This window comes from Oryza sativa, chromosome 7 (genome assembly GCF_034140825.1).
Source record: "Oryza sativa Japonica Group chromosome 7, ASM3414082v1".
In the NCBI taxonomy this organism is placed as follows: Eukaryota; Viridiplantae; Streptophyta; class Magnoliopsida; order Poales; family Poaceae; genus Oryza; species Oryza sativa.
This window is the reverse complement of record NC_089041.1, coordinates 5710503-5735294: the sequence shown is the minus strand read 5'-3', so window position 1 is coordinate 5735294 and position 24792 is coordinate 5710503. Positions and strand designations below refer to the sequence as shown.

Sequence of the window (24792 nt, the reverse complement as noted above, 5' to 3'; positions counted from 1 at the left end):
GACGCAGAAGGGTTTCAGCTAGGGGTGGAAACGGTACGGAAATGGACGGAAACCATATTTGTCGTTTTCGTTTTCATAGTTTTTTCGGAATCGGAAACCCCGGATACGAAAACGGAATCGAATATTATCGAAACCGAAAACGGAGCGAAAACGAACCGGCGCGAATACGGTAACGAAAACTTATCGGAATAAAAAACCCCTCAAACTGATAAATCCAATTGAATAAATTATCTATATTTAAAAGAGTAATGTTGTTGATAAATCCCAATGTAGGACAAAAAAATATTCTTATGTAATTTTAGATTTGCATAACAAATATTTTTTAAAAAAATAACAGCCAAACACCATGATATTCACTATTTAGTGCTTAAAAAGAGAATCCAGGATATTTCAGTCACAAAATTTCTGGTAATTTCGAGAAAATTTCCGGAAAGTTTCCGACCGATTCCGAGTTCCGACGGAAACTGCCCTTATCATTTCCGATTCCATTTCTGAGAAAATATTTCTGAATTCGTTTCCGTTTCCGAAAAATTCCGAAAAAATTCCGACCGACAGATTCCGTTTTCGAAAATAGGTCTGGAATCCGAAAAGTTTTCGTACCGTTTTCACCCCTAGTTCCAGCTGGTCGCGGAGGCGACAGCAGCTTGACGCCCACAACAGCTTTTGGTTGGAGAGGAGTCGTCAATGGAGAGATGAAGAAAAAGAGGAGAGAGAGGAGGAGAGAAGATGACATGGGTTCCACATAAAAATGCCACATAGCCAAAAAGACCATGTCAAATTGCCACGTAGGTGCCACATCAGTTAAAACTGCTTTAAATACTACCGAGGGATTTGATTTACATCGGGTTTTAAAGACGAGGGATACATTGTATTTGGTATTGTATTTGGTTTTGTGATTTTTTGTGGTTGAGGAATGAAATCCAAACTCAACTCTTAGATGAGGGATGTAAGGTAAATTATTCCTCCTAGGAAAGACATAGGCCGAACTTACAAGATTGTGGGCTCGTTTGGGGATTTTCTGCTACCTACAACTTCTCTAGAATAAAAAAAAAACTCCCAAACAGTTTAACTTTCCGCCCATATTATAAGAAGTTATAGTTGTGGAATCTGAAAATAAACTAGAAGCCAGAAGATAGTTTTTCAAGTTCTATAGTAGCTGGTTGGTACCCAGATTATAAGATAATCTCTGCTTTTCGCCCATATTATAAGAAGTTATAGTTGTAGAATCCAGAAAATAAACTAGAAGCCAGAAGACAGTTTTCCAGGTTCTATAGTAGCTGGTTGGTAGCCAGATTCTAAGATAATCTCTGCTTTCCGCCCATATTATAAGAAGTTATAGTTGTAGAATCCAGAAAATAAACTAGAAGCCAGAAGACAGTTTTCCAGATTCTATGATAAACTCTGCTTTATAGTTTATTTTCTAGATTCTATGGTTACATATAATCAGAATCTACAGAGTTTGAATAGCTGAATATCATGGAAGAAACTACAGCTAGAAGCTTTCCTAAATAGGGCCGTAAACCCTCCCAACACAATACGTTTAACCCTAGTTAATAGCTTAGCCTATCATCATTTGCTCTACTAGGTTATCACCCGTAGAAAAAAAAACGAAACCACCAAAAATAATTTCTAAATATAACTTTTTATATATTTTTGTGTTCCTAGCAATTTAAAAACCAATGCTACAAAATAAACTAAGATGAAAAAAAAACTTTAAAATCAATTATAAAATTAAGCTTCAAAATTCAAATTTTAGCTACAACTGATAAGCCTAGTGAAACTCGAAATGAACATAGTAAAACAGGAAAATACGGCTCAGAGGGTCTGTGCGACAATGAAAACTTTCTTACCTACTCAGCTCCAAGTGAAGCTATATAGAGTTTTAAATTGATTACAAAACATACACCATATGTCAGTTGTCATACCAAAAGGTATCTATGGAGAACTGACGGTGGGTATCTTCACATAATAAGCATACACATAACACATTACACAACAAGGATTTTAGCATAATACATGGTACATAATCGTCCACTGCGTTTTATTGAATTCACTTTCATACATCAAGAAAATTAGAAACAGGCCTACGAAGTAGACGCTTCATGGGATGGTCCTCTGGTACAGGGGGAGTGCTCCCAATGCTTCGCGCTCTGCGCTCTCCTTTTTCACCTGAAAAGCATGATGTGTCAAACAGTAGCCAGCAAAAGATGGTTTTTTATCAAAATTTAACATGAGTTTTGTTTCTTAAGGCCCACACATCAGAGTAGTCAAGGATTGATTTCTTTGGAAGAAACATCTGCTCATATACGATGATATTCTACTACCAACAGAAGAGGAAACAAGTGTAATAAAAGGAGTACTACCCAAATCATTTATACCGATAACAGCAGACTGTTTCTCTGGACAATCACCAACAGCCAATGACACACTATTAGTGGATAGCAATTAACCGTCAGTAAATCATTTGAATGGGGCCTTGAGCAGAAATAACCTTTGCAATTATGCACACAATTTTTTAGATACTAAATCAGCATGAGGAACCAACATTCAGGAATTCATAGTACTGAAAGCCAATCTTAAGACAGCAAACCTAGTATTTTCATACAGTAGTAATAGTTGTACATGTACTTTGGCTAATTATTGGTCAAAATATACAAAGTTTGATCTTTGAAATCAAAATACTTGGAAAGTATCAGGTACCACAAACATGTATAATGAAAACAATTGTTCAAGTAAAGTGGCTCCTAAAAGAACATTGTGATGAGCGAAGTTCATTTTATTCCAGTATGTATAGTGCCAATTGCCAGCTCCCAAGTTGTAATCCATGGTTCAAGTAACAAGAAAGGTAAGGTGATAAAAAAGGACACTTACCAGTGCTAGCATATCAGATAAATAGCCTCTGAACGGTGTCTGCTTCGCCTGCCAAAAAATGAAAATTAATGGTGTCGCAAATCACAATATATGAGATATGCAGATAGGTCCTCTTAAATAACTGATCAGACGGTAATTGACAGGAGAATGTCAAAACAGAATGTGATGAATGTGGAGAAGGAATTAAAGGTCTTATAGCTTCAAAGGGAAGCTCACTATATTCTGAACACAGGATAGGAAGCAAGAACTCAGTACACCCCGAAAACAACAAAGTATAAGAGGTCAATTGAAGCAAATTCACCAAACGATCTCAACAAAATAGACCTAACAAGGAGACACAAGCAAATGTATCAGAGAGAGAGGACAAAACTAACAGTGCCATAGCATCATTTAGTAACAGTTCCATTCCCTATCACAAGCATCAAATCGGTGTCCACCGCCCATTCCTATTCACCAATTGTCTACCAGTTGCCATCCTTCTAATTCCTACGTCACCAAGCCACGGAGCGTCGCGGTCTCGCGGAGCAAAAGCTCGAGGAACGAACTAGCCACATCGACAAGCCACGTCTCCGTAAGTCCCCGGCCACAATTGACCGTATCCACATTGACAACGCAAATGGAAGAAACAATTCTACTAATTCCACAGGTCGCGCACACATTCATACATACATACAAACAGAATGTGGGACTGAACCAAAACTACCGAGGATGATTGCGAAATCTTGTTCAACCTGGGCATCGGCGGGGAGGTACTGGTGCTTCATGGAGAGGTCCATGGCGCGCTTGAGGCGCTGGTTGCGGGCGTCCACCACCTCCCGCGGCAGCCGCGCCAGGGCCTCCTTGATGTCGAGGTCGTGGTAGGGGTCGTACAGGTCGTCGTACCGGAGCCCTGCGCACACCAGAACCCCCGATCAGAGATCCCTCGCCGCGGCAAAACCCTAACCCTAACCCTAGCGGCGGAATTCGAAGGGGGGGAGGGGGCAGCTCACCGTATTTGCGGAGGCGGGAGGCGACGGCGTTCATGTGGAGGCGGGCCAGCGGGTTCCGCCGCGGGTTCACCAGCCACGCCGACAGGGAGGACAGCATCTTCGAGAACCTTCCAGAAGCTTCCACGCTCTCTCTCTCTCTCTCTCTTCTCCGATGTGGCGGGTGCTTTGCTTGGGTTTGGTTTGACGAGAGAGGAGACCGTACGGTTGCTTGGCTTTGGGTGGTTGGGGTTGGGCCGCGAAGCTTGTGGAACATTCGACGGTGATGGGCCGATGGGCCGGCCCATCTTCATTTAAAAAAATATCAGAGTAAATTTCATTTTCGACTACCTTTTTATTGCCGATGTTTCAGTTTGGGCCACCCTTCAACCAATGTTTTCACTTTGGACTAGGTAATTTTACCATTTTGTCACTTTAAAGTGCACTCAATTTTTTTATCCATCTACTTTGTTCTATGTCAAAGCAATGGTCTACATACAACTAAAGAGGTTTATTGATGAATAGGAGCTGACATATTCGAGGTCGTTCATACACTTGAGAAAAGAGTTAGGGTGGTTCAAAATAAAACAAAGGTAAGATTATCCAGTCCAAATTAAAAAAACATTAGTTAATCTATGGTCTAAAGTGAAATATTGGTAATAAAAAGTAACCCAAAGTGAAATTTACTATGAACTATGAAACTGATGAATTTTTGAGTCTTTGTAGGAATTGAATTAATTCCTGTGGAACTTATGTCTTGAAGGAGCCTTGGAGAGAACTTGTATTTTGTTTTCGTGCCTCTAGTCCTTTTTGAACCGTGGGTATATTTTTTTCGAATTTCATGAAAATATCATGTGCTCCTCTATTGTATATTTGAGGTGTTTTCTATTTTTCCTAAATCAATTTTTTAAAAAAGTTTGGAGAAGTTGATGGAAAAATGTATACAACACCAAATTAGTTTTTATTAAATTCACAATTAATACATTTTTATAGGATATTTTGTCTGTTTTGTGTTGAATGTGTTGCTACTTTTTTCAACAAATTTGGTCACAATTAAAGAATTTGGACTTAAAAGACAAAATAAAACATCTTATATGATATGTGAAATTCTTATGTTTCAAACGTACCTTAGGTGTATCTTTTAGTAGCTTCTTTTTTCTTGCGAGGTGTCTTTTTTTTTTCGCCCACCTGCTTTACATGAACCATACTCACACCAAAAACATACTAACTCGTACTTAGTTAGAATATAATATGTGCACTTACTTGTGTGTAATCACAAAAAGGAAATGTACAGTTATGCATTGCGGTTGAGAAGCACTACGTGGCAAAGCACCAGCATCATATTCATGTATACTAGTGCTCTGTGTTGCTTTAGCTGGTTAATTAGATGTCATCTGTTTGTTTCGGAGCCGGCACGAATATCTGCCCAATCGCCTCCAATGCAGAGACATCCCAGCTCTCAGCATGTCTAGTGACCTGAACATATTGTAACAGCCAAAATATTCTTAGCTCTTGAATTAAAATGAAAGAGAAAAAAAATTAGAAGGTTGCTTCCTTTTCTTTTCACCTCCTTACCTTGTATTCTTCATCCAAATCATATGTTGTATTCCCTCTGATGGCGATGAGGGGTCTCCATGGAAGCCTTAAATATGTCCTGTAAGAAAAGCATATTAGTTGAACACAAGAAAAAACAAAGTAGTGTGCAGTATTTAATACAAGTTTCTGCTAAATCCTTCTGGGTTCATAGAGATTTTAGTTCAGTTACTCTGAACTTGCAAAAGATGACTAGTTTTACCCCACCTAATAATTAACGAAACAAGATTTAATATTACAGTATCACCTTAGTGTCCATGTTGCCATGATGAACTTTGTTTCAACCCTCAACCCCTGCTTGATTTGCAAAGAGCATCAGGAAGTTGCAAAATGGGTATAGCTTAGACAAAACTTTGACAAATCACACTGTGCCAGTATAACTAAACTAGAAGCTAATCAGTAAAGGCACATCTGCAATAAAAATAGCTTGCATGTTTACTAGCACAATATAATGGCATTCCTTACAGTTCAGAACAGAAGGGCAATCTGGAGATGGAAATTGACATTTGGTAAGTTGGTAGCTACATCAATTTTAGCAAAATGGAATGGAAAAGAAAGAAAAGACAACAACACATGCATTGCAGATGCATCACTGGTCACTTGACAATTTCAGCAAACAGTGTTACCTTTTCAATGTTTTCAAGCTCAAGTGAAGGGCTGTCGAAGAACGGTACAAGCAGATCTAGGTTCTGGGAATATCTAGACCTTCCTACCAAATAACAACAGTGCATTTAGCATAACAAAAATTCATAGTATTTCTTTGAAATTGGAGCGAATCAAATTAAACATTGCTTGACGGGGCTTGCATTGCGCATTTGTGAGGTCAAATAGCAAAGAAAATTATCGCAAACCTCGGAACTTTATTGTCGGGTCCTCAAACAAGCAATCTTCGGTATATATGTCCGGAGTAAAGTTCCCTGATAAGAAAACATCCGATGTTTCAGTGCATTATAACTTCAGATTCTGAAACTATTTGGCATGTGTACTATATATATGGCAGTCGATTAACCTAAATTTTAAGTTCTATGTAACCATCATCAGTACTAAAAAGTGAAATTAAATGTGCAATTTCCAACTCTTCAATTTATCTTATGTTCTCTATGACATGGCAGCATCAACAGACAGAGAAAACTCATACTACATACCAGTGAGGAAATATGCTCGCTGGTAATCGGCTTCAAGAACAGCAATCACATCATCCACGCTGCGCGGCGAATCCAACTCTGCTCCTCCTCCTCCTTCATCTCCCTTCTGAAGATCATCATCAACAACTCTGCACCCTCAAATTGAATCCCAGATGCTTGCATCATCAGCAAATTAGAGAAGAATTCTCAAAAACCAAATGGTGAACAGCAACATCAGATGAACTCGAGCACTTTGCATGCCTGGGGTTCTTGGGAGTCAGGACCCTGAGTAGCTCGGTGACGGCGCTGACCGCCGCCCTGACGAGCGGCGGGGCGCCGCCGCCGCCGCTGTCCGGCGAGCCGGAGCTGCACCGGACGCCGCCGGGGAGGCGGCGATGGCTCTGCAGAATCCTCCATTTCTCTGATCCACACCATAGCTGAAGAACTGCGTTTCTGCCGCGAGAGGAGAGGGAAGCAGGCCGTTTGGCGGTTAATCTTGGCGCCATTTTTCTTTTTCTTTTTTGTTTTTGCAGTTGGCTCATACACACTACATGCTGCTACTACTACTACATGGAAATTGGAAAGCATTATTCTCAATGTTGCAGAGGCAGATCCAGAGGCAATGGCCAAATGGCAATCCAACCACAAGAAGCTCACACTTGGACACTGCTGGGGATCGGCAGATTGTGAGGTGCTCAAGGTGACACGCCACGCCAGCCAATGGCAGTTGCTGTTTTGCCAGAGAGCCCAAAGAAAAACACAAGTCGCTTTGATTTTTTTTCCCAATTAAGCTTTAGAAGTATGATAAAATTTATGGAAAATTATAGTAGTGTTTTCAATATAAAACAAATATATTATAAAAATATATTCAACGTTAGATTCAACGAAACTAATTTGGTGTTTTAGATTTATTACTATTTTTTTTCTATAAATTTGATTAAAACTAAAAAAGTTTAATTTGTAGAAAAATTAAAGTGACTTGTAATATGAAACGGTGCTGCCTCCATGATGGTGCTGGCGTGCTGCAATCCATATTCTGACCAAACCAAAAATTTCAGTGCTTTAGGTATGCTTAGTGTTATCCTAGATGTAAAAGATGATGATCATTTCATTTTCAATAGGACATGGAAACTTCAGACTTCAGGCATGGCAAGGGGAAAAAAGAGTCAAATTTCCACCATCCAGTATCGACGAATTTCAGTCACAACAATTCAATACTACCTCCTTTGAATATTTTTTTTCTATATTCCATATTTTAGTTGCGCACACTTAGCACACTATCTCACAAGACATCTCACAAGGTAATTTTACTGTCCTTGATAAATTTTACTGTCCTTGACAAGGTACCGACTTGGTACCAAAATTTTAAGATACCAACAGCTTACTAGTGTAAAATTTAAGTAACTCGTACTTTTAAGTATCTAAAATTTCTCATCTCACAATGTTCAAAATATACTCCTTATAAAAACTCTAAAGCTGCCTTATAAAGTACAGCAGTACTCACCAAATTTAAGCACCATCTCTCACAAGATTTTAAGTGATGTGTGCACTATATAAACATCATCATCATCATCAATGGGTTCAATGATCGGTTAAGCTGAACAAAACACACGCTGCCTGATGTAATCCCGTATGCCACCTTTGGTTCCCAATCACAAATTCACAATAACGAAGAACACACCATTGACGGGCGAACGAACGATCGTGTCAAGGCAAAAAGGGCAGCAGCAGATTGGACCTAAATGCTCAATCAAGTAGGATTTACATGAGAGTCGCTGCGGAAATCGCCTACTACACCCAGGAAGCTGTTTTTGTTTTGGGCATAGCAATCCACTCACTCCAGCATGTGTCATTTGAGGAAGCTCAGCTTGTCTGAAGGGCCTCGACCTTACCCCTGGCCTTCTCGCTGTCGTCGACAATGAGCTTCTTTCGGAGGGCGAGCAGCTCCTCTCCTGCACCACAGATGTAGGCCGCGGTTCTCCTGCCTGAGAGAGTTGCCCCTTCCATGCTGTCAATGTAGTCCTGCAAACAAGATAGCAGATTATGAGTTCATGGGATCGTCGATCATGCTTTTACAGGAGCAGTTATATATGTTTCATCCAATATTACGAATATCTACCAAACGAACCTTCCTGCTTAAAATCTAAATTTACAGAATCAAAACAATTGTATTTGATGAGCGCTGATTGATTACTGGTGACAGTGACTAAGTCAATGGTTTAGATACCTGTTTTGTGTAAGAGCCAGACAGGAAGAAGTTTTTAACTGGTGTCTTTTGATCAGGTCTAAATGGATCATTTCCTGGTGACTCGCGGTACAATGATTGACCGATTTTCACCACACTCGACCATGTAAGTTCCAAGCCTTGTGATGACGGGAACAATTCTAAGACCTGCATGAATCATAAATGGATTTGCACTGAAGTGAGTTTTGAAAGAATGAAATAATTAACAAAAGCAGAAGAAATTATCCTGATTTAAAATTAACACGCTTCATTATTTGCAATGGATCTCTAACAACCAGTTCTAGAATTTTGGTAATGGAATACAAGAATAATTTGATCAACAGAGTGGTATTTACAAACCCACCTGCTTTTGAACCTTGCTAATTATCTCCTCATTCGGCAATGGCATGTAAGGATCGCCAGGGGTTAGCACAGCTCTACAAATGAAGTAGTAGCACACGGTGATTTTAATTGCAACAGTTATCAATTTGATGCATGAAATTCAACAGTTCTACTACACTAGTCACCAAGTAAGCTGCTTGTGTAAAAATAAACCATAATTACAAACTAACAGCTACAATAGTGAATGATATCAAATGTCAAGAACACTGAATGGTCAAACTTAATTCCAGACCACAAAAGCAAAGAACATGGAAGAGAAAGTAGCCTTACTGGATCAAGGAACCTTGTCCTTCAATGTAGTAGTCAGCAGGAGATGAAAGTGCAAGGTCTGAAAAACATGAAAAATCTGCATCTGGAGTGTAGAGAAGATTATCCAAGCCAACTGCCTTTTTCAGTTGTCTACATCAAAGATAAACAGAGGTATCATTCAGCATCATGCAAAAAAGCAGACTGCATTTGTACGGCCATTGTTCAGTACAAACAAATGCACTCTTTATGAAAAAATATAATGTGTGCATCACGGGCATTGATAAAAATATTGGGCTAACTGGGGAGGGGAGACTGGAGTTACCTTGATTTCTCCAAATCTTGAAGTTCTGTAACCCATCCATTATAACGAAGCTGTACTGTGACTACAGGAACACCATCTAACTTGTAGATGTTGTCAAATGTATCCCATTGCCTCCATTCAGAAGGTAAAAGTCTTTTGATCCCCGGGACATCACAAGCTACAATCAACAATTCCAATTTAATCTTGCATGGTAGGACGTGGTAGTCAAAGACAAAATGGAAGAGAAAGAACCTGCGACATATGCATCTGCTTTGATTATCTCTCTACTTGTAGCCTAAAAATGTCCAGGCATGGCAAAAGTGTCAATTAAAGTATCAAGAAAAGGGTTAAGCTAAGCCTACAGCAATGCACATTATTATCAACCATAATCTAGCTGTACAGTCATGCAAAGGATAACCACACTTCATAGATAATGGTGCTAACCTTGGATAGGAGAAGGCCTTTAACATAGGTTTCCCCATCAGGTGACTTATCATAGAGAACCTCCCTACATCCCCACCTCAGGTGAAACCTGAAGGATTTGTTAAATGATGTAAGCTTTCAACGGTGCAGTACATACTAATGCAAAACAAATTTCGGTCTTTGCCATCATACCTACCACCCCTGTCTGTTATGTACTTCTTTATTGGACCACTCAGATAAACATCAGGTGAACCCTTTAGCATGCGTAATAAAGATGCCTCTGTTTTTGTGGCAAACAGAGTGAAAATGGTAAGCATGCAACGTGCACTGATATTATCACAGTCAATGAAACCAAGAGCATAGGCAACAGGATCCCACATCCTTGTGATGCTCTCTCGAGTACCACCTTTCGACAAGAACCAATCGCTGAAACTTACCTGAAAAAAGTACACTTGCAAATTAACCTTTAGATAGAAGCTATCTACCTCTGATTTTTCATTAATAACAGTTCTACGATATTTATAGTGCATATGTTTATATAACTAATTGTGATGAGAATGAAACAGAAGGAAGTGCACTAGTAACCTATGTTCCAGATTCGAGATATAATGATGCATTGCCTAGACAGTAGATATACACTCCTAATGACACTTAAATAAGAGGAGAGAGATACATACATCATCCAAATCCCGTACTTGCTGCAATGCACCATCTGGATCAACAAGAGCTCGAACAACTGGGCTTAGAGCAAGAGCAACGGCATTTCTTGCTTTATCATAAACCTGAAACATGATTCAAATATTTTAATTAGTCCATATATTGAATCCATCTAACAAATATGTACTGTATAAAATAGATGGGCAAAGTTGAAGGTTTATGAATCCTTATAGAATCCTTAACAAATATGCTTATCACCCTTATAGAATCTTTCAATTATGAATTATAACAAGATTTAGAAGAATCCATATCACATTCTATCTGGTGACATGGCAATCAAGAACTAGCTATGCAATTTGCATATATAGACAGGTAGGAAGACATTACAATGCTTTGATTCATGACAATACAAATATCACAGAAAGCCACATCTTTAGTAGATTATCACAGTCTGCAAGGAATATTAAACAGACCAATCACTTTTAGGAGCTTTCAAGGAATATTTACACTCAACTCAGCTGATTACATTGTGCCCCAAAGCGCCAAGCACTATATTCAAAAAGTAATGGCGTGTGACTAAAAGGTATGAATACAGAGTATAAAAATGAGGATACTGTTAGAAGCGTGGGCATGACTTTGACAGAGTTCAAAGCAAGAATATTACAATAAGTTGGAAAGTCAAAATATTGTGATTAAACATGGTCAATAAAGATAGTCAAAGTTTGATATCCTAGTTACCGGACATGAATTTAGAGTAATTACCTTGAGTTGGTTAGTTCGTAGGAATGCTTGGATACCATGTAACGGAGCTCCCACAGGAAACCGAAAATCAAGTTCTGTATAGCAATTAGCAAAGCAAATAGTATGAAAGTTTAGAAAATAAGTGGAATATAAATACATAGCAAAATACACTTGAGTTAGTTTAGCACACTTAGTAGAAATATGGCAAGTTGTCTTATCAGTATTGGCCTAATGCAAGATCAAGAAAATAACACGCCAGAGCACTTTTTTTTTGCCGCCCACAAAAGAACAATTAGTGTTCTAGCAAATCGTCTCATAGTAATTTACACTTTGTAAACTTTAAATATTAGCAACGGTTTAACTTTCTATGAAAGGTAGCTCAAAAGTAATGAAGAATGATTTCAGCACGACAAGTAAAAAAACACCACAACTCCTACAACTGTTAGGCACATGGGTATAGGATAACTGAACATACCACCAATCGTGCCTCCTTTATTTACAAATGTATGGGTATGCTCCTTCACTAGCAGATTATTATCAGCTCCAACCTGAAACAAAATAAGGTTGAACTCGATTAACAGTTAGTGTCAAACCTGGCTAATACAGAAAAAGTACAAATTATCCGACTCATGAAATAAAGTAATTGACTACATGCTTCATATAGACAAAAATAAAGATAGCATGTTCTCCTCACAATATACTCCGGGAGTACAGATTTACCATACTCTAGTAAGTGCAAACAGATGGCATTCCTAACTTTTCATGATGGAAGAAGCATCTAACTCAGCTCCATTATCTACTTAGTGCAGTCTAGATTAACAAAATACTTGAAAAGTAGACATTCTCCAACCATCTGAAAGAACATAGAAAATTACCTTCTTCATAAGGCGGAAAAGATTGCTGTAACACCCGAAGAACACGTGCAGCCCCATCTCGATATGGTTCCCTTTCCTATCCACAAAAGAACCGACTTTGCCGCCGATAAACGGCCGGGACTCGTACAGATCAACCTGCAAAAGAGGAACATCACCCCAATTTTGGTAAACCAAAAATCACTGTCTTTTCCCTGGAAGAGCAGAACACGGACATCATTGCAGGCAATGAATTGAAGAAACCTCATGGCCCTGGTCCAAGAGCTCCACCGCGGTGGACATGCCGGCGAGGCCGGCCCCTATGATGGCCACCTTCAGCTTCGGCCCCCTGTAGTGCTCCGGCTCCGGCGGGAACAATCCTTTCGGAGCTGCCACACACGGAAAAAAGATCCCCAATTCAATTGCTTTCAGCCTTTCACAGTCAGCAGCATATTCAGGTAATCCTGTAGAAAGCTACTGAATGAACCTAGAAAAGAAGAATCTAGCTACTACACATGGTCAGACTCATCACAAGCAACAACTAACTAACTAACTAATCCACAAATTCAGTTCAGTTCAGAGCCACCAAAATCCAGGGTTCAAGAATTTGTGTCTCCTTGGTTCTATCCATATACCAAAACCGTTCAAGAATCTCTAGGGGGAGAGCGGAGTGGCACCGCAGAAGAAAGAATCGACCGGAGAAAACGAAACCCAAGAAACCCTCACCGTTGACGGCCATGTCGGAGACGTTGCTGTCGAGCGAGCACCGCACCCCCACCCCCACCCGCACCCTGGGATTCGGGCACCGGCGCCGCCTCCTGCTGCCGCCGGCGGCGGAGAACGACGCCGGGGCCAGCGTGGACGGCGCGCGGGACGTGGCAGCCATGGCCATATGCCTCAGCTCACCAACCAACGCTGCTGCTAGGAGTAGAGGAGGAGGAGGAGGAGGAGAGTATAAATGGCGTGAGCGCGAGAGGTGGAAGAGGATGCGGGTGGGGGAGGAGGCGAAGATGCCGTCGAGCAGCGGATTTGTCGGCCTCCGTGGCGCCACCACGCGCGCACCACTGAAGTGAACGCCCCTTTTTTTTGGATGGATGGGTGAAGGCTCATTCAGTTCAGACGATTTTCACCAGGATTATCGTAGAATTTAGGGACAATGATTTTTTTTAAAATAAATCGTTTGTTTTGCATGAATGGATTCTACTACTAAATTCCTTAGGATTTTAGTCTTACAAGCTAAGCTAATTTCATAGGATTCTTAGCATAAGATGATACTACCTCTTTGTTCTTAAGGAAATTTCGTAAGGAAAAGTGTACGTGTGACATCCTAATTCTTTATTTTCTCTATTCTTTGATCTGGAAATTATATAAACAAAAATAAAGGGAGAAAGCGACAAAAAAAAAGAAAACAAAACAAAAACCTTGTGACTGGGGGTGCTCCCCCTTTGTGCTAGGCGCACACACAATCACACACACATGAAGCGTGATTTTAGATTTCTTTGGGGAGGTTCGTAGCTTCTCGAATCTCCGCCTCTCAGAAGTAAATTTTACATAACTACGTAAGTTTTCACCAAAATATCGTAAAACTATAAGATTTAGCGTTAACTTTATCACAAAATTTCATATTTAATATTGAAGTTATCGCAAAACTACAAATCGTATTGTTTTAATCCAACACTATTGTTGTGCGCGAGCTATAGACATGTAGTTTACTGATTAAATTGCCACTAAATTTGTAGTTTTGGGATAAATTTGCTACTTAAAATGTCTGTAGTTTTCCTATAACTCTATCTTAAATCTATAGTTACATGATAATTTGTTGCTAGATCTGTAGTTTTGTGATATAAACACCTTAAATCTTAAATATATAGTTATACGATAATTCGGTTAAATAATTTACTCTTTTAAAAATAAGAATATACAGTTGTACGATCTAGAAAATTATGTGCTTGGTAAAAACTTAAAAATGGATTAATATAATTTGCGAAGTGAGCGCAACTCAACTGGTTAGATTTCCTTGTGGTGGAACCAACTCACCCCGGTTCAAGCCCTAGACTTGATACAAGTGTTCGCATTTATGGCTAATTATTCTCTCAATGGTATACGATATATCCGTCGATAGTGAGGCGTCCGTGGTGATTTCTTCAATCTCAAGATATGCCGGCCCAATCTTTCAGATGTACTCATAGGGGTAGGGTGTGCATGTGTTCACACGTTATGAGCATCTGCGTTTGTACTGTGTTTCTAAAGAAAAGATTAATATGTTTTTAAGCCCATCTTTCCCTATGGAATTTCTTTTTTTTTCGCATAAAGCACACCTTTTACTCGTTCAGAAAACACACATGTGAAAAGTGAGAGGAGAAGTTGGAAAAGTGTATTATATAATACACTCTTACGGAACTTCTGGTATACCAGTAATCGTGCACGTGCAATGCACGTCTCCGCAAATACATATTTCAAACACAAGCTATGGGTAATGTAACACAAAAAGTGGCGGTACATTCATGTGACATACAACAAAAACAAAGAAAAACCCTAAAGGTACATTTCAAAACCAGATGCCGTGCAAAAAAAATATATATTTTTGAGAAAGCGCACCACTCTCGGTTACCCTGTCTGGTGCTAAGAGGGAGATATCCCAAAGATACATTTCAACCAAGTGTCATCCAATAAAAATACTATGAGAAAGAACATCCCAGTGGAGAGTTACGGTTGCCCTGGCTATACCGTGGGGACATCAGAGTGGAAATTGAAGATGCTTCAATTTATTGTGAATGGATTATACTTCTGTGAGGATTGTGTCCTCCAATTATTCATGTTAGCTTCTAGACAAAGGTGTCAAACAATCTGAGTTTTCTGTTGTAATCACCCACACCTATTTTGAACTTCCTCTGTTTATCTGCATTCTAAACCTGAAAGAACATGACAGACAAATTAACATATCAAAATTCTCTAAATCTGAAAGACATGCAAACAAATTAACATACATGTCTCACCGTCTTCTTTGAGTTATACATGTACATTGACTGCCACTCTAAATACACCCTTCCACATATTTCCAGGTCAAGCAGTACATGCTATTTTTCTACAACAATTTACCAGTGGTAAAACTTCTAAACGCTGAATACTGCATAATTGGATCTCCTAAGATGGCTAGCACTTGGTATGAGTCCAAAATTTAGGCACCTTTGCTTGATTGTAGATCTGTCACAAGCAATCTTCCTATTTCCACAAAAAAAATCTATTTTTTGCAAGCATGTCTGTCAAACTACAATCCAGGTTTCTACTCTGAAGTATATAAAACCGTGGCATTATATTACCTTGATCCCTTTCAGTGAATAACTGAAGTACCTTGGATATTATACAACATGCTTTGAGTGGCTTTTTATGATTCTTAACGGAAATTCAAGCTTTGGTTTCATAACAAGCTCAATACTGTAGCTGCAGAAGTGGAGAGAATCTATAGCTCAATGAGCACACATTTTTCTTAGACAATCCCATATCCAAGAGGTAGTTGATTCACTAAACATTTGAATACTGTCAGACCTGAGGTGAAATCCTTCTTTAAAACATTATTAGAAAGCTAAAAAGACTTTAAAAATGCAGAAAAAAGCAACTATAATCAACCAAGTTGGCACTGTAATTCATCAGAAAAAACAATTCTTGAAATCATCATCTGCAAACACAAATATTTAGTCCTCTCTTAAATTCATTAAAATTGACATTTTATGAATATGAATTTAGAGAACAGAAAATAAGAAATTTGAAGTGATAAAGAAGCGTGTTCATAAGCAGGTATCTCAGGTTTCGCTAGTCGGTGGGCACAGCGGTCAGGATCAAGCTATAAAATTCACTTATAGAAGGAATATCTGTAATTCGTTAAGCCTCAAAATTCTTCCTGTTTCTCCTCAGCCTTAACAGTAATGACAAGAAAAGGTATTCTTTTTTCTTTCTCGAACACGAAAATTGAGTATTCTTTAAGTAATGGCAAAGGAAAAATATAGCATTACAGAACATGACGAAAGAAGTTGTGAGGCATCAAATAGTTCGATACCTAAGCATTGCATGAAAAAAATTAGTTGCTAAGCTATATGGTTCAGATTTTGCAAGACTTGTGTGCATGCTAGTTTTTTTTGGACGCCTAGTAGGAAACTGTCAAGTGCCAACTTACACTTCTCAAAGTGTCAAGCACCTGTGTCTAACTACATATCCATGAAAATCAAGCAAGTCTTCTCAAATAATCTTGCATTCTCAAAACGACATAATTGTAAACTTGGTTGCTCAAGGATAACAAAAGTGAAGTGTTTGCTAAAAAATGATTAATTTGAATGAGATACACGCCTTATGATTAACAAAACCCCTCAGCTGTTAACATGCAAAATATCTGTGCATCAAGTGAACTGCAGAAGGCTTTACACCATATGGTGAAGATGGCAGCGGACTACATGGTGATGGATGTATTGTCGTGCTAAATCCTCCCATCTCAACTTCCAACCACAGAAGTTCTTCTCCCATCTCAAATTTTCTGTTCAAACTCCATCTTGATTGAATTCATCAATAGCTTGTGCTGATTTTAGCATTTTCCTGCAAGGTTTGCAAATTAGATATGCTTATGAGAAGGACAGAATGGATGCAGCACATAATTTTAGATTAACATAAACATATTTTATATGGGAATTAAATAAGTAGGGGTCTTCAGCCCATTGCAGCAAATATCTAGCAGTCAGAGCATCTCTAAGTAAAAAGATTGATCACAACTTGACCATGTTACATGTCATGTTCTTACTACTGCTTAGTACAACTTAATGAGGTCAAACTCATGTACTTATGACAAAAAAATTAGGCTTCACTTTTTTTTTCGTCATAATGCACAGTCGAGTAGTAGACCAATTAGAACACACTGCTAGATCAATATCAATATAAGTTAGTCAACCACCTAAAAATCACTGCTAATTGACATGGCATACACATACTTTGGATAGAGCAACAATTCACAAGAATTGACAGAGAGCAAATGCATAGTTACCTGACTCTTAGAGGAACTCCTTGAGGTCGAGACTTAAGTTGATAGATATTTGTGACCTGATACCGTGTACGAATAAAATATTTGCCAATCACTTTCACAACTCCCTGAGTGTGTCAAGTGATTAATCAGGTGTGCAGTTAATTCTATAGAAATTACTCATCATTGGGTATGGTGCTCATCCTATATCAGGGCATCCAATGTTTTATAGAGAAATTAAGAAAATGGAGGAGTGGGAGCTGTTGTTACCATTTTATTTACCTGCCCTCTGTCCTTGCCATTGTTGATCTCATGATCTGTAGTTCTACACACAGGAAACATTAAAGGTTAAACTTGCTAATACTTACCCAATATAGTTCCAAGCTTACAGGCAATCACCCAATAGGCCAATAACTGATGGAACATAGAGATCGTTTGATGAATAATTGTGTGAAACATGAAGAATGAAAATAATTCAATTGTTTCGAAACATATCATTCCCTCGATCTAGGGAGCAATACTGAAATTTTTTTCCCTAACTATGATATCAATTGCAAACCAAGAACTGACACGACTTGCAAGTGCATGCCTCGTACCATCTGATTATGCTAAAAATAGATCCATCAAGAAAGATGCATTGAGAATTGACATGAAAACTTATGCCATTGAAAAGATCACTTTATAATAAAATACTCACAAGGGAATCAGTGTAAGAAAAATGAAATTCTTGGCAAGAAATAGGAGAGGTTACCTTGCTTCGTCATGGAGATGGCTGGGATGAGGTGCAGCGGCACTGTTCTTGGCAAGGGAGAGCGAGGGGTCGGCGGTGCGACTGATCTTGCCGATGGCGAGTGAGTGGCTGGCAGCGGCGCCAATCTGAGAGAGTTGGGGTGAGGTGGGAAGGAGGAAGCGTCGTCGAGGCCGTGCTCCGCGGGAGCAGAGACTGGTTTTCGCTCCTGGTGGATCTCCGTCGCGCCACCTCAAACTCCGTCGTCAGGCGGATCTCCGGCGAGGCTGCGTACAGCGGTGGTGAAGGAGATGGCCAGCAAGATCAAGCGGAGGAGGAGGCTGAGCGATTTTGTGGATGGTGAAATCGTGTGTAGGCTAATCGATTTTGTGGAGAGCGATATCAAGGGGAAGAGGAAGCTATCGGCAGCGTGATTTCAGGGGAAACGATTTTTTGCTGCGCCAGGGTATCAGTGCGCGAAGGGATTTACAGCGGCGGGGATGGGGATTCGGTGCGTTCACACGTGGGCCCAGTTTTCTCTGATTTGGCACGTATGATTGGAGGGCAAACTACTCATTTTTATATTAGTATAGATGTAGCTTTTTCTACAATCTCCGAATGTGAAAAGCTCTCCTAAACAATTTAAATTGTAGTAATAGAAAGTTGTAGAATCTAGAAAAAATGAATTAGAAAGCAGAAATTAGAAAACTCAAACTTTTCCAGATTCTCGCAAGCCAGCTTCTTAAAATCTTAAGCTTCCTTGTTTGAAAGTAATGAAGATAAAGATTAAGTACTACATGTACGTAAAATGGGAAAGTTTTTAGCACATGATTAATTGAGTTTAATTATTTTAAACTTGGAAAAGAAATTTATCTAATATTTTAAAGCAATTTTTATATATAGTTTTTTTTGCATGAAATATATTGTTCAACAGTTTGAAATGTGTACTGATTAAGATAAAGTCTGTACCATAATTAAGAAAAAACATGGCCGGCTAGAGAATGTCCGTGTCCTTGGGAGGTGCTAGTAGCATGTACTAAGCCACTGTTTGGAGAACTAGTCAAAAGTTATTTTAAAAACTGTTTTTTAGCACAAGGAAATAGCCCTAAGTTGTCAAGAGTTATTTTAAGAGTTATTTTTTAGCACAAAGAAATAGTCCTAAGTTGTTTGGATCCAAGGGTATTTTGAGAGCTATTTGGCCTTTAATGCACTTTCCCATGGAGAGAGACAAAAAAACACTTTTTCAGTGGACCCCACCTGAAATAGCCTCAATTAGCACTCCTTGAGAGGGATAGTTTTTTTTGGTGGGTTGTTTCCGAATAACTTTAAAATAGCTTATCTGTTTAGAACTTTTGAGCTATTTAGGACTATTTAAAGGAGGGCTAAAAGATAACCCATGGATCCAACCAGGGCATAAGACGACTTTCTTTATTAGATGGGTCTTGACAAAGACTTCCCTATGTGAAAAAACTGTATACAACTCCATGCAAGTATATGAAAAATTAGAAATGAATCCACTACTCATTGGTAAAGGAGAAAATCTCTTGTATACCTCTAAAATTTTAGCTAATCACTTCTATACCCTTAAATTTTGCTTACTTCTTTTTATACCCAAAAATTTGATTTTATCCCTTCATGCTCCTCATATTAGTTGACCGCCTAATTTCTATAAAAATGACCATTTTTACTCTTTGGATAAACATAAAAAATTATGAATTGTATTATTGAGAATGTAAATGTTTGTTACATGAGACTATTATAGTTATGAGTTTGTTGTGCGATACATTATTTTTGACAAAATTTGTTTTTAGATAATAAAATAAAATATATATATTTATTTTTTTAGAAAAAAGACGTAAAAATGAGGAGCATTCGTATAAAGATAGTACTACAGATGCTCACGATATTTTTTTAGTGCTCCCGATAAAAAAATCTATTGTTATATTAAATTTCAAATAAAATTTTAATTTATTACATTTGTTTTATTTTTAAAATCTATGTCAAAATCTATCTGCAGAGAATGATTGATTTATCCTCCCTATCTGCTGCAAAAATCTACAGTATAACTGTAAGAAGAATCTATATTATTGTAAACTTAAAAAATAGATTAATATGATATTTTAGAACAACTTTCATATAGAAAGTTTTCGCACGAAACACACCGTTTAGCAGTTTGAAAAGCGTGCCACAAAAATCTTAATCTTAATCCAACTCTAATTGGAGAAAAGAACGGGGCCATTGTTGCACACGGACCATATAATTTTTTTTTGAAATTGTACTGTTGAAGTTATTTTTTCTTAGAAATATACGAGATTCCAACAAATTTATATGAATAGACCGTCGTGGCGGTTTGGCAGTGGAAAATCGCGACGAAATGGCAAGACTAACACGCGATATTGATAATGACATGATGACGCAAGCGGTGTTGCAAGGGGACAGTACGAGACTGCTTTGTCTCGCTGGTTAGCCTAGCGAGAAGGGGGTCCCGCTTGTTCCCCTAGCGACACAGCCGGAATGACGTAATTAATAATCCTAATTAGAGATTAATTAATTACTAGATATGCTAATTAAATAATAATTAATTGTTAATGATGCTAATTCATGAGTTAATCGCGCGAGTTAGAGCAGCCTGCGCGTACCACGATCACTAATTCTCGCGCGCGTGTCGGCGGCGCGCGTTTTAGGCCCAGAAGGCCCAGCGCCACTGCGCCGGCGCACGCCTCCTCCACGCTTTTTTTTTGGTTTTTTTACCTTTTTTTTTCGTTTTTTCCCCACTTTTTGCTGATTATTTTTAATCTTTAGCATGTTTTGAGTTTGAAAGTTTTAAAATTTTGAGTTGAAAATTTTCAAATCTGAACTTGAAAGTTTTTAAATCTCGACTTGAAAGTTTTCAAAATTTTCAAATATGGATTTGAAAGTTTTCGAATCTCAAGTTGAAAGTTTTCAAAATTTTCAAATCTGGACTTGAAAGTTTTCGAATCTCGATTCTCGAGTTGAAAGTTTTTGAATCTGAGTTGAAAGTTTTCAAATCTAAGTTAAAAATTTTTAAAATTTGACTTTAAAATTTAAAACTTGAATCAAAAGATTTCAAATCTAACTTAAAATTTTTTCAATCCGTTAGTAAAAAAAGTCCCCAAAAAATATCCAGAATCTTTCCTAATTACTATCATTAGTGTTAAGTATATTAACTAATATAGGTAGTTAAGACTAAAAGGGGAAGTGCACGCTAGCGGCACGCACGCGCTAGCTAGGAGCCCCCGCGCGTACATGCCACGCGACGTCGCGCACCCACTGCGCTGGTATATTTCTACCCTTTAAACGTGTATATTCATGTAAAATCGATGAAAAAATATATATTTTTTAAAAAATTCACTGACCATAGATGAACACATTCTTAGTGGCAATATCTGATGAATGCCATGTGATCATGCATATAGTTTGATTAAGGACATATCGCACATAAAAAGTCAAGAAAATTGGCGTGGCATAATTGTTGGTGAATATTTAGATAATTGTTACCGTGGAATATTTTGGACAACCGTTTGGAAGGTTCTCTAAATATATGATTTATGAGGAAAATCACATGTAAAAACCAGAAAATTATATTATTATAGATTTGGATATATATATAGCTCTTGTCTAGCTCCAAAAAGTAAATTTCATGCTGGACATTTTTATGTATGAATTACTATCAAGTATGGATTTGAAACATTGTATAATCATGCGCATCCATCTTTTTCTTATGCTTATGATTTAAATTTTAAATTTTAAAACTTAATTTTTAGAGTTGACTTTGTGGGTTTCCATCGTTTATAACATTCAAACTAAGAATGTGTATATAAAAAATATTAACCATAAGTTAATGTGTTTTTTTATTTGCTACTAATATAAGTCATACTTCCTGCGTAAAAAAAAAAACTCAATCCTAAGTTGGGTATTTTTTACGGAAGGATTAGAGATAAGTATATGCACAAGCTAAATGGTGGAGCTTCGCTCATTAAATGTTTGATAGTAGGACCCACATATGTTAGTAGATGTTAGGGGGGAAAGTAAGCGTGTGGACATAGACAACAAGAGGCATGCATTGCATTTTGTTTGGGCGGCAGTAAGTGCGCCTTATCGAGTCTACCTCCCATGGTCGTGGGTGAAGCACCATGGTCGGCGACCAATATCCTCTTTTTCGTTTACTTGGACACCCAACGTACACCTCAGCCTCTTTCCTTCCACTCCAAAATAAGACCAGTGAATAAATGAATCATTAACTCTCCATTAGGTTTAGGAAATCTTGCAAACCACTTTAATTGTGTGTATTAAAAATTATTGGTGAAACCGTTTGTGTGCCTGTTAATTAATCGAGGCAAAAATACTATGTAAATGATTTTCGTATGTTCCAACTCCCAAACATTGCTTTTTCACATGCGTCTCAAAATGTCCAGCCACCTTTGCCTCAATGTCAATGGACAACCTGTGGAAATATAGAAAACCATATGCAGTAATGGTTTCAAACTTTTAAAATTCATGGAAAAAATCACTTTAAGTTTGATTGAGGTGAATAAAATAGCTCTGTGATCTTTACAACAATTAATTCACAAAATATTTTATTCACCATAGCCGGACTAAAAATGTTTTTTTTCATAAATTCTAAATGGTCCAACATCATATACTCTCTGTTTCCGAATATAAGTATTTTTATGATGTAGATTGTGTACTCCCTCTATCATAAATAAAGTACTTTTGAAACATTGATAAGTCAAACTTTTTGACTTTGATTGTCAATAGCAAAAGAAAATCATAGAGATTACGTATGCAAGAATAATTTTACTAGATTTATGGTGAAACAGACTATCATAATGTTTAACTCTATCTATTTAGAATAAAGTTATCTTTGTAGCATATCCAAACATGCTTATATTTATATTTATAGACGAATGGAGTATATAATATAAGCATTTCCAAGGCACTGATTCCAATTAATTCACGGGAATCCAATCATTTCGGTTAATCATGTGCTTAGGTGGGAAATCCAAGCAATTTAAAATTCAAATTTTGATCAATAAGGAGACTAGAACATAGGGCCTGTTCACTTTGATGCCATTTTCAACCTTACCAAATTTTGGTAAAGTTACAACAAAAAGTGGCTATATTTAGTTTGCTGCTAAATTTTGGTAACTATATAAGAAATCCTGCCAAAATTTGGTAAGTTCTTTTTAGCATCAAAGTGAACAGACCCATAATCTTTTCCCTTGGGCTTAATCTCTACTAATTAAACAACCTAAAAATGCTTATATCTGAAACTGATGGAGTATTTAAAATAGACGTAAATTCATCCTGAAATTTTTACAATTTGGTCCTTTTTGAAAACTTATTTTACAAATAGACCCCTGGGAAAACTTAAACCGGAAATAGTCCTTTTTGGGGCGCCAGAGTGGCTGGCGCCGTACCCCAACATAGCGGCGCCAGCCACACTGGCGCCGTGCCCGTGCCACCGTGGCACTAGGGCTGTCGTGGAGGTGCTGACTGGGCAGAAAGGGGGCGCCAGCCACACTGGCGCCGCCCCTCGTACCACGGCGCCAGCATAGCTGGCGCGCCCCTCCTCTGTGCCTTAAACCCCGTGGGCCCCACCACCTTTCTCCTCCCCACTCCCATTTTCGCCATTCCCAGCCCGAGCAGCGAGCTGCTGTTCTTCTCCCTCTCTCTCCCCCTCACCTCTCCACCTCAAATCCACTCAATTTGAAGCCGTATTTCGCGGGATTTGTTGTGGAAATCGAAGAGAAAGGTAGACTCCTTCATTCCCCCTTCTTTTTTTTCATTTTTATTGGTTGAATTTGTAGATCGGTGGGTAACCCTAGAACCCCTTTTTTACCCAAATTTGTGATTTTTAGCATTTGTTCTTAGGATTGGCTTGTTGTAGTGCTACATGTTTGCAATGTACTCATTGGTGTCATGATTTTTTTAACCATATATGTGGTAATGTTAATTTTTGGATGGTTTGGTTGGATGGATGGATGAAAAATTATGGTTGAGGCATGACGGAGGTTTGGGTTGTATGATAGAGTATTTGTAATATTATGATGAGTTGTTGGATAAAGATAAGTGGTCTCGTGCATACGATAGAAATGGCCGCCGGTGGGGTTACATGACAACCAACATGGCCGAACAGTTCAATAGCGTGCTAGTTGGTGTTCGTAAGCTTCCAGTGACGGCCATCATATCATTTACGTTCATGAAGTGCAATGACTACTTTGTGAACAGACATGATGAAGCTTTGAAGCGAGTCCAGTTAGGGCAGCGTTGGTCCACCAAGGTTGACAGTAAGATGAAGGTGCAAGAAAGTAAGGCGAACAAACACACTGCAAGGTGTTTCGATAAGCAGAAAAAGACATACGAGGTCACAGAGAGGGGTGGTATAACGCGTGGTGGTGTTAGATTCGGCGCAAGAGCCTTCAAAGTTGAAGGTGAGGGGAACTCATGTTCTTGCCAAAGGCCATTGCTCTACCATATGCCTTGCTCATATCTTATACACGTTTATCTGATTCATGCAATTGATAAGGAATCTCCCAACCGAATGCCGTATCAGTTCTCTTCAAGAGCCGTTGTGAAAACATGGGCAAGTCGCTTTGAGCCATACCTCGACCCCACACAGTGGCCATCGTACAATGGTG

At 38.5% G+C, this 24792-nt stretch overlaps 3 protein-coding genes and 1 long non-coding RNA gene across 7 annotated transcripts; all 4 read right to left on the bottom strand.

Moving 5' to 3' along the window:
* Window positions 1–1825: 1825 nt before the first annotated feature.
* Window positions 1826–4045, bottom strand: LOC107275250 (cytochrome b-c1 complex subunit 7). The gene is made up of 4 exons (XM_015791040.3): window positions 3861–4045; window positions 3603–3760; window positions 2872–2919; window positions 1826–2169 (listed from the first exon to the last, which is right to left on the bottom strand). The coding sequence occupies exons 1-4, from the start codon at window positions 3955–3957 to the stop codon at window positions 2101–2103; spliced, it is 372 nt and encodes a 123-aa protein (XP_015646526.2). The 5' UTR covers window positions 3958–4045; the 3' UTR covers window positions 1826–2100.
* Window positions 4006–7215, bottom strand: LOC4342681 (uncharacterized). Of its 3 annotated transcripts, XR_010742503.1 has the most exons (9): window positions 6815–7214; window positions 6575–6702; window positions 6281–6346; window positions 6056–6138; window positions 5677–5723; window positions 5412–5490; window positions 5100–5312; window positions 4964–5024; window positions 4006–4144 (listed from the first exon to the last, which is right to left on the bottom strand). XR_010742503.1 is itself a non-coding variant. In XM_015791039.3 (7 exons), exons 1-7 carry the CDS (start codon window positions 7093–7095, stop codon window positions 5220–5222), a joined length of 777 nt encoding a protein of 258 aa, XP_015646525.2. In that variant the 5' UTR covers window positions 7096–7214; the 3' UTR covers window positions 5059–5219. The 3 variants fall into 3 exon arrangements, 1 of the variants encoding a protein (XP_015646525.2); XR_010742504.1 differs by lacking the exon at window positions 4006–4144 and having other exon boundaries at window positions 4965–5027; window positions 6815–7215; XM_015791039.3 differs by lacking the exons at window positions 4006–4144; window positions 4964–5024 and having other exon boundaries at window positions 5059–5312.
* An 869-nt stretch (window positions 7216–8084) lies between these two features.
* LOC4342680 (zeta-carotene desaturase, chloroplastic/chromoplastic) lies at window positions 8085–13476 on the bottom strand. Of its 2 annotated transcripts, none has more exons than XM_066312297.1 (14): window positions 13128–13476; window positions 12638–12790; window positions 12426–12560; window positions 12026–12098; window positions 11572–11645; window positions 10830–10934; window positions 10345–10589; window positions 10174–10261; window positions 9982–10024; window positions 9751–9907; window positions 9450–9578; window positions 9142–9214; window positions 8781–8945; window positions 8085–8575 (listed from the first exon to the last, which is right to left on the bottom strand). In XM_066312297.1, the coding sequence occupies exons 2-14, from the start codon at window positions 12668–12670 to the stop codon at window positions 8417–8419; spliced, it is 1479 nt and encodes a 492-aa protein (XP_066168394.1). In that variant the 5' UTR covers window positions 12671–12790; window positions 13128–13476; the 3' UTR covers window positions 8085–8416. The 2 variants fall into 2 exon arrangements, with proteins under 2 accessions (XP_066168394.1, XP_015646524.1); XM_015791038.2 differs by having other exon boundaries at window positions 12666–12790.
* Window positions 13477–16944: 3468 nt separating this feature from the next.
* Window positions 16945–18259, bottom strand: LOC4342679 (uncharacterized). Its single transcript, XR_010742502.1, has 4 exons — window positions 18155–18259; window positions 17686–17728; window positions 17428–17531; window positions 16945–16985 (listed from the first exon to the last, which is right to left on the bottom strand). It is a non-coding gene; the product is annotated as an uncharacterized lncRNA (long non-coding RNA).
* Between the last annotated feature and the right edge of the window lie 6533 nt (window positions 18260–24792).

Excerpts from the sequence above, each read along its gene's own strand:
- LOC4342681 (XM_015791039.3), bottom strand. The coding sequence starts at position 7,095 with ATGAGCCAACTGCAAAAACAAAAAAGAAAAAGAAAAATGGCGCCAAGA. Across the intron at positions 6,703-6,814 it reads CTGACTCCCAAGAACCCCAG|AGTTGTTGATGATGATCTTC; the intron begins GCATGCAAAGTG and ends TTGAGGGTGCAG. Across the intron at positions 6,347-6,574 it reads GCGAGCATATTTCCTCACTG|GGAACTTTACTCCGGACATA; the intron begins GTATGTAGTATG and ends TTTTCTTATCAG.
- LOC4342680 (XM_015791038.2), bottom strand. The coding sequence starts at position 13,293 with ATGGCCATGGCTGCCACGTCCCGCGCGCCGTCCACGCTGGCCCCGGCG. Across the intron at positions 8,946-9,141 it reads TTAGCAAGGTTCAAAAGCAG|GTCTTAGAATTGTTCCCGTC; the intron begins GTGGGTTTGTAA and ends TGATTCATGCAG. Across the intron at positions 8,576-8,780 it reads CTGGCTCTTACACAAAACAG|GACTACATTGACAGCATGGA; the intron begins GTATCTAAACCA and ends TCTTGTTTGCAG.
- LOC107275250 (XM_015791040.3), bottom strand. The coding sequence starts at position 3,957 with ATGCTGTCCTCCCTGTCGGCGTGGCTGGTGAACCCGCGGCGGAACCCG. Across the intron at positions 3,761-3,860 it reads CTCCCGCCTCCGCAAATACG|GGCTCCGGTACGACGACCTG; the intron begins GTGAGCTGCCCC and ends TGGTGTGCGCAG. Across the intron at positions 2,170-2,871 it reads TATCTGATATGCTAGCACTG|GTGAAAAAGGAGAGCGCAGA; the intron begins GTAAGTGTCCTT and ends CATGCTTTTCAG.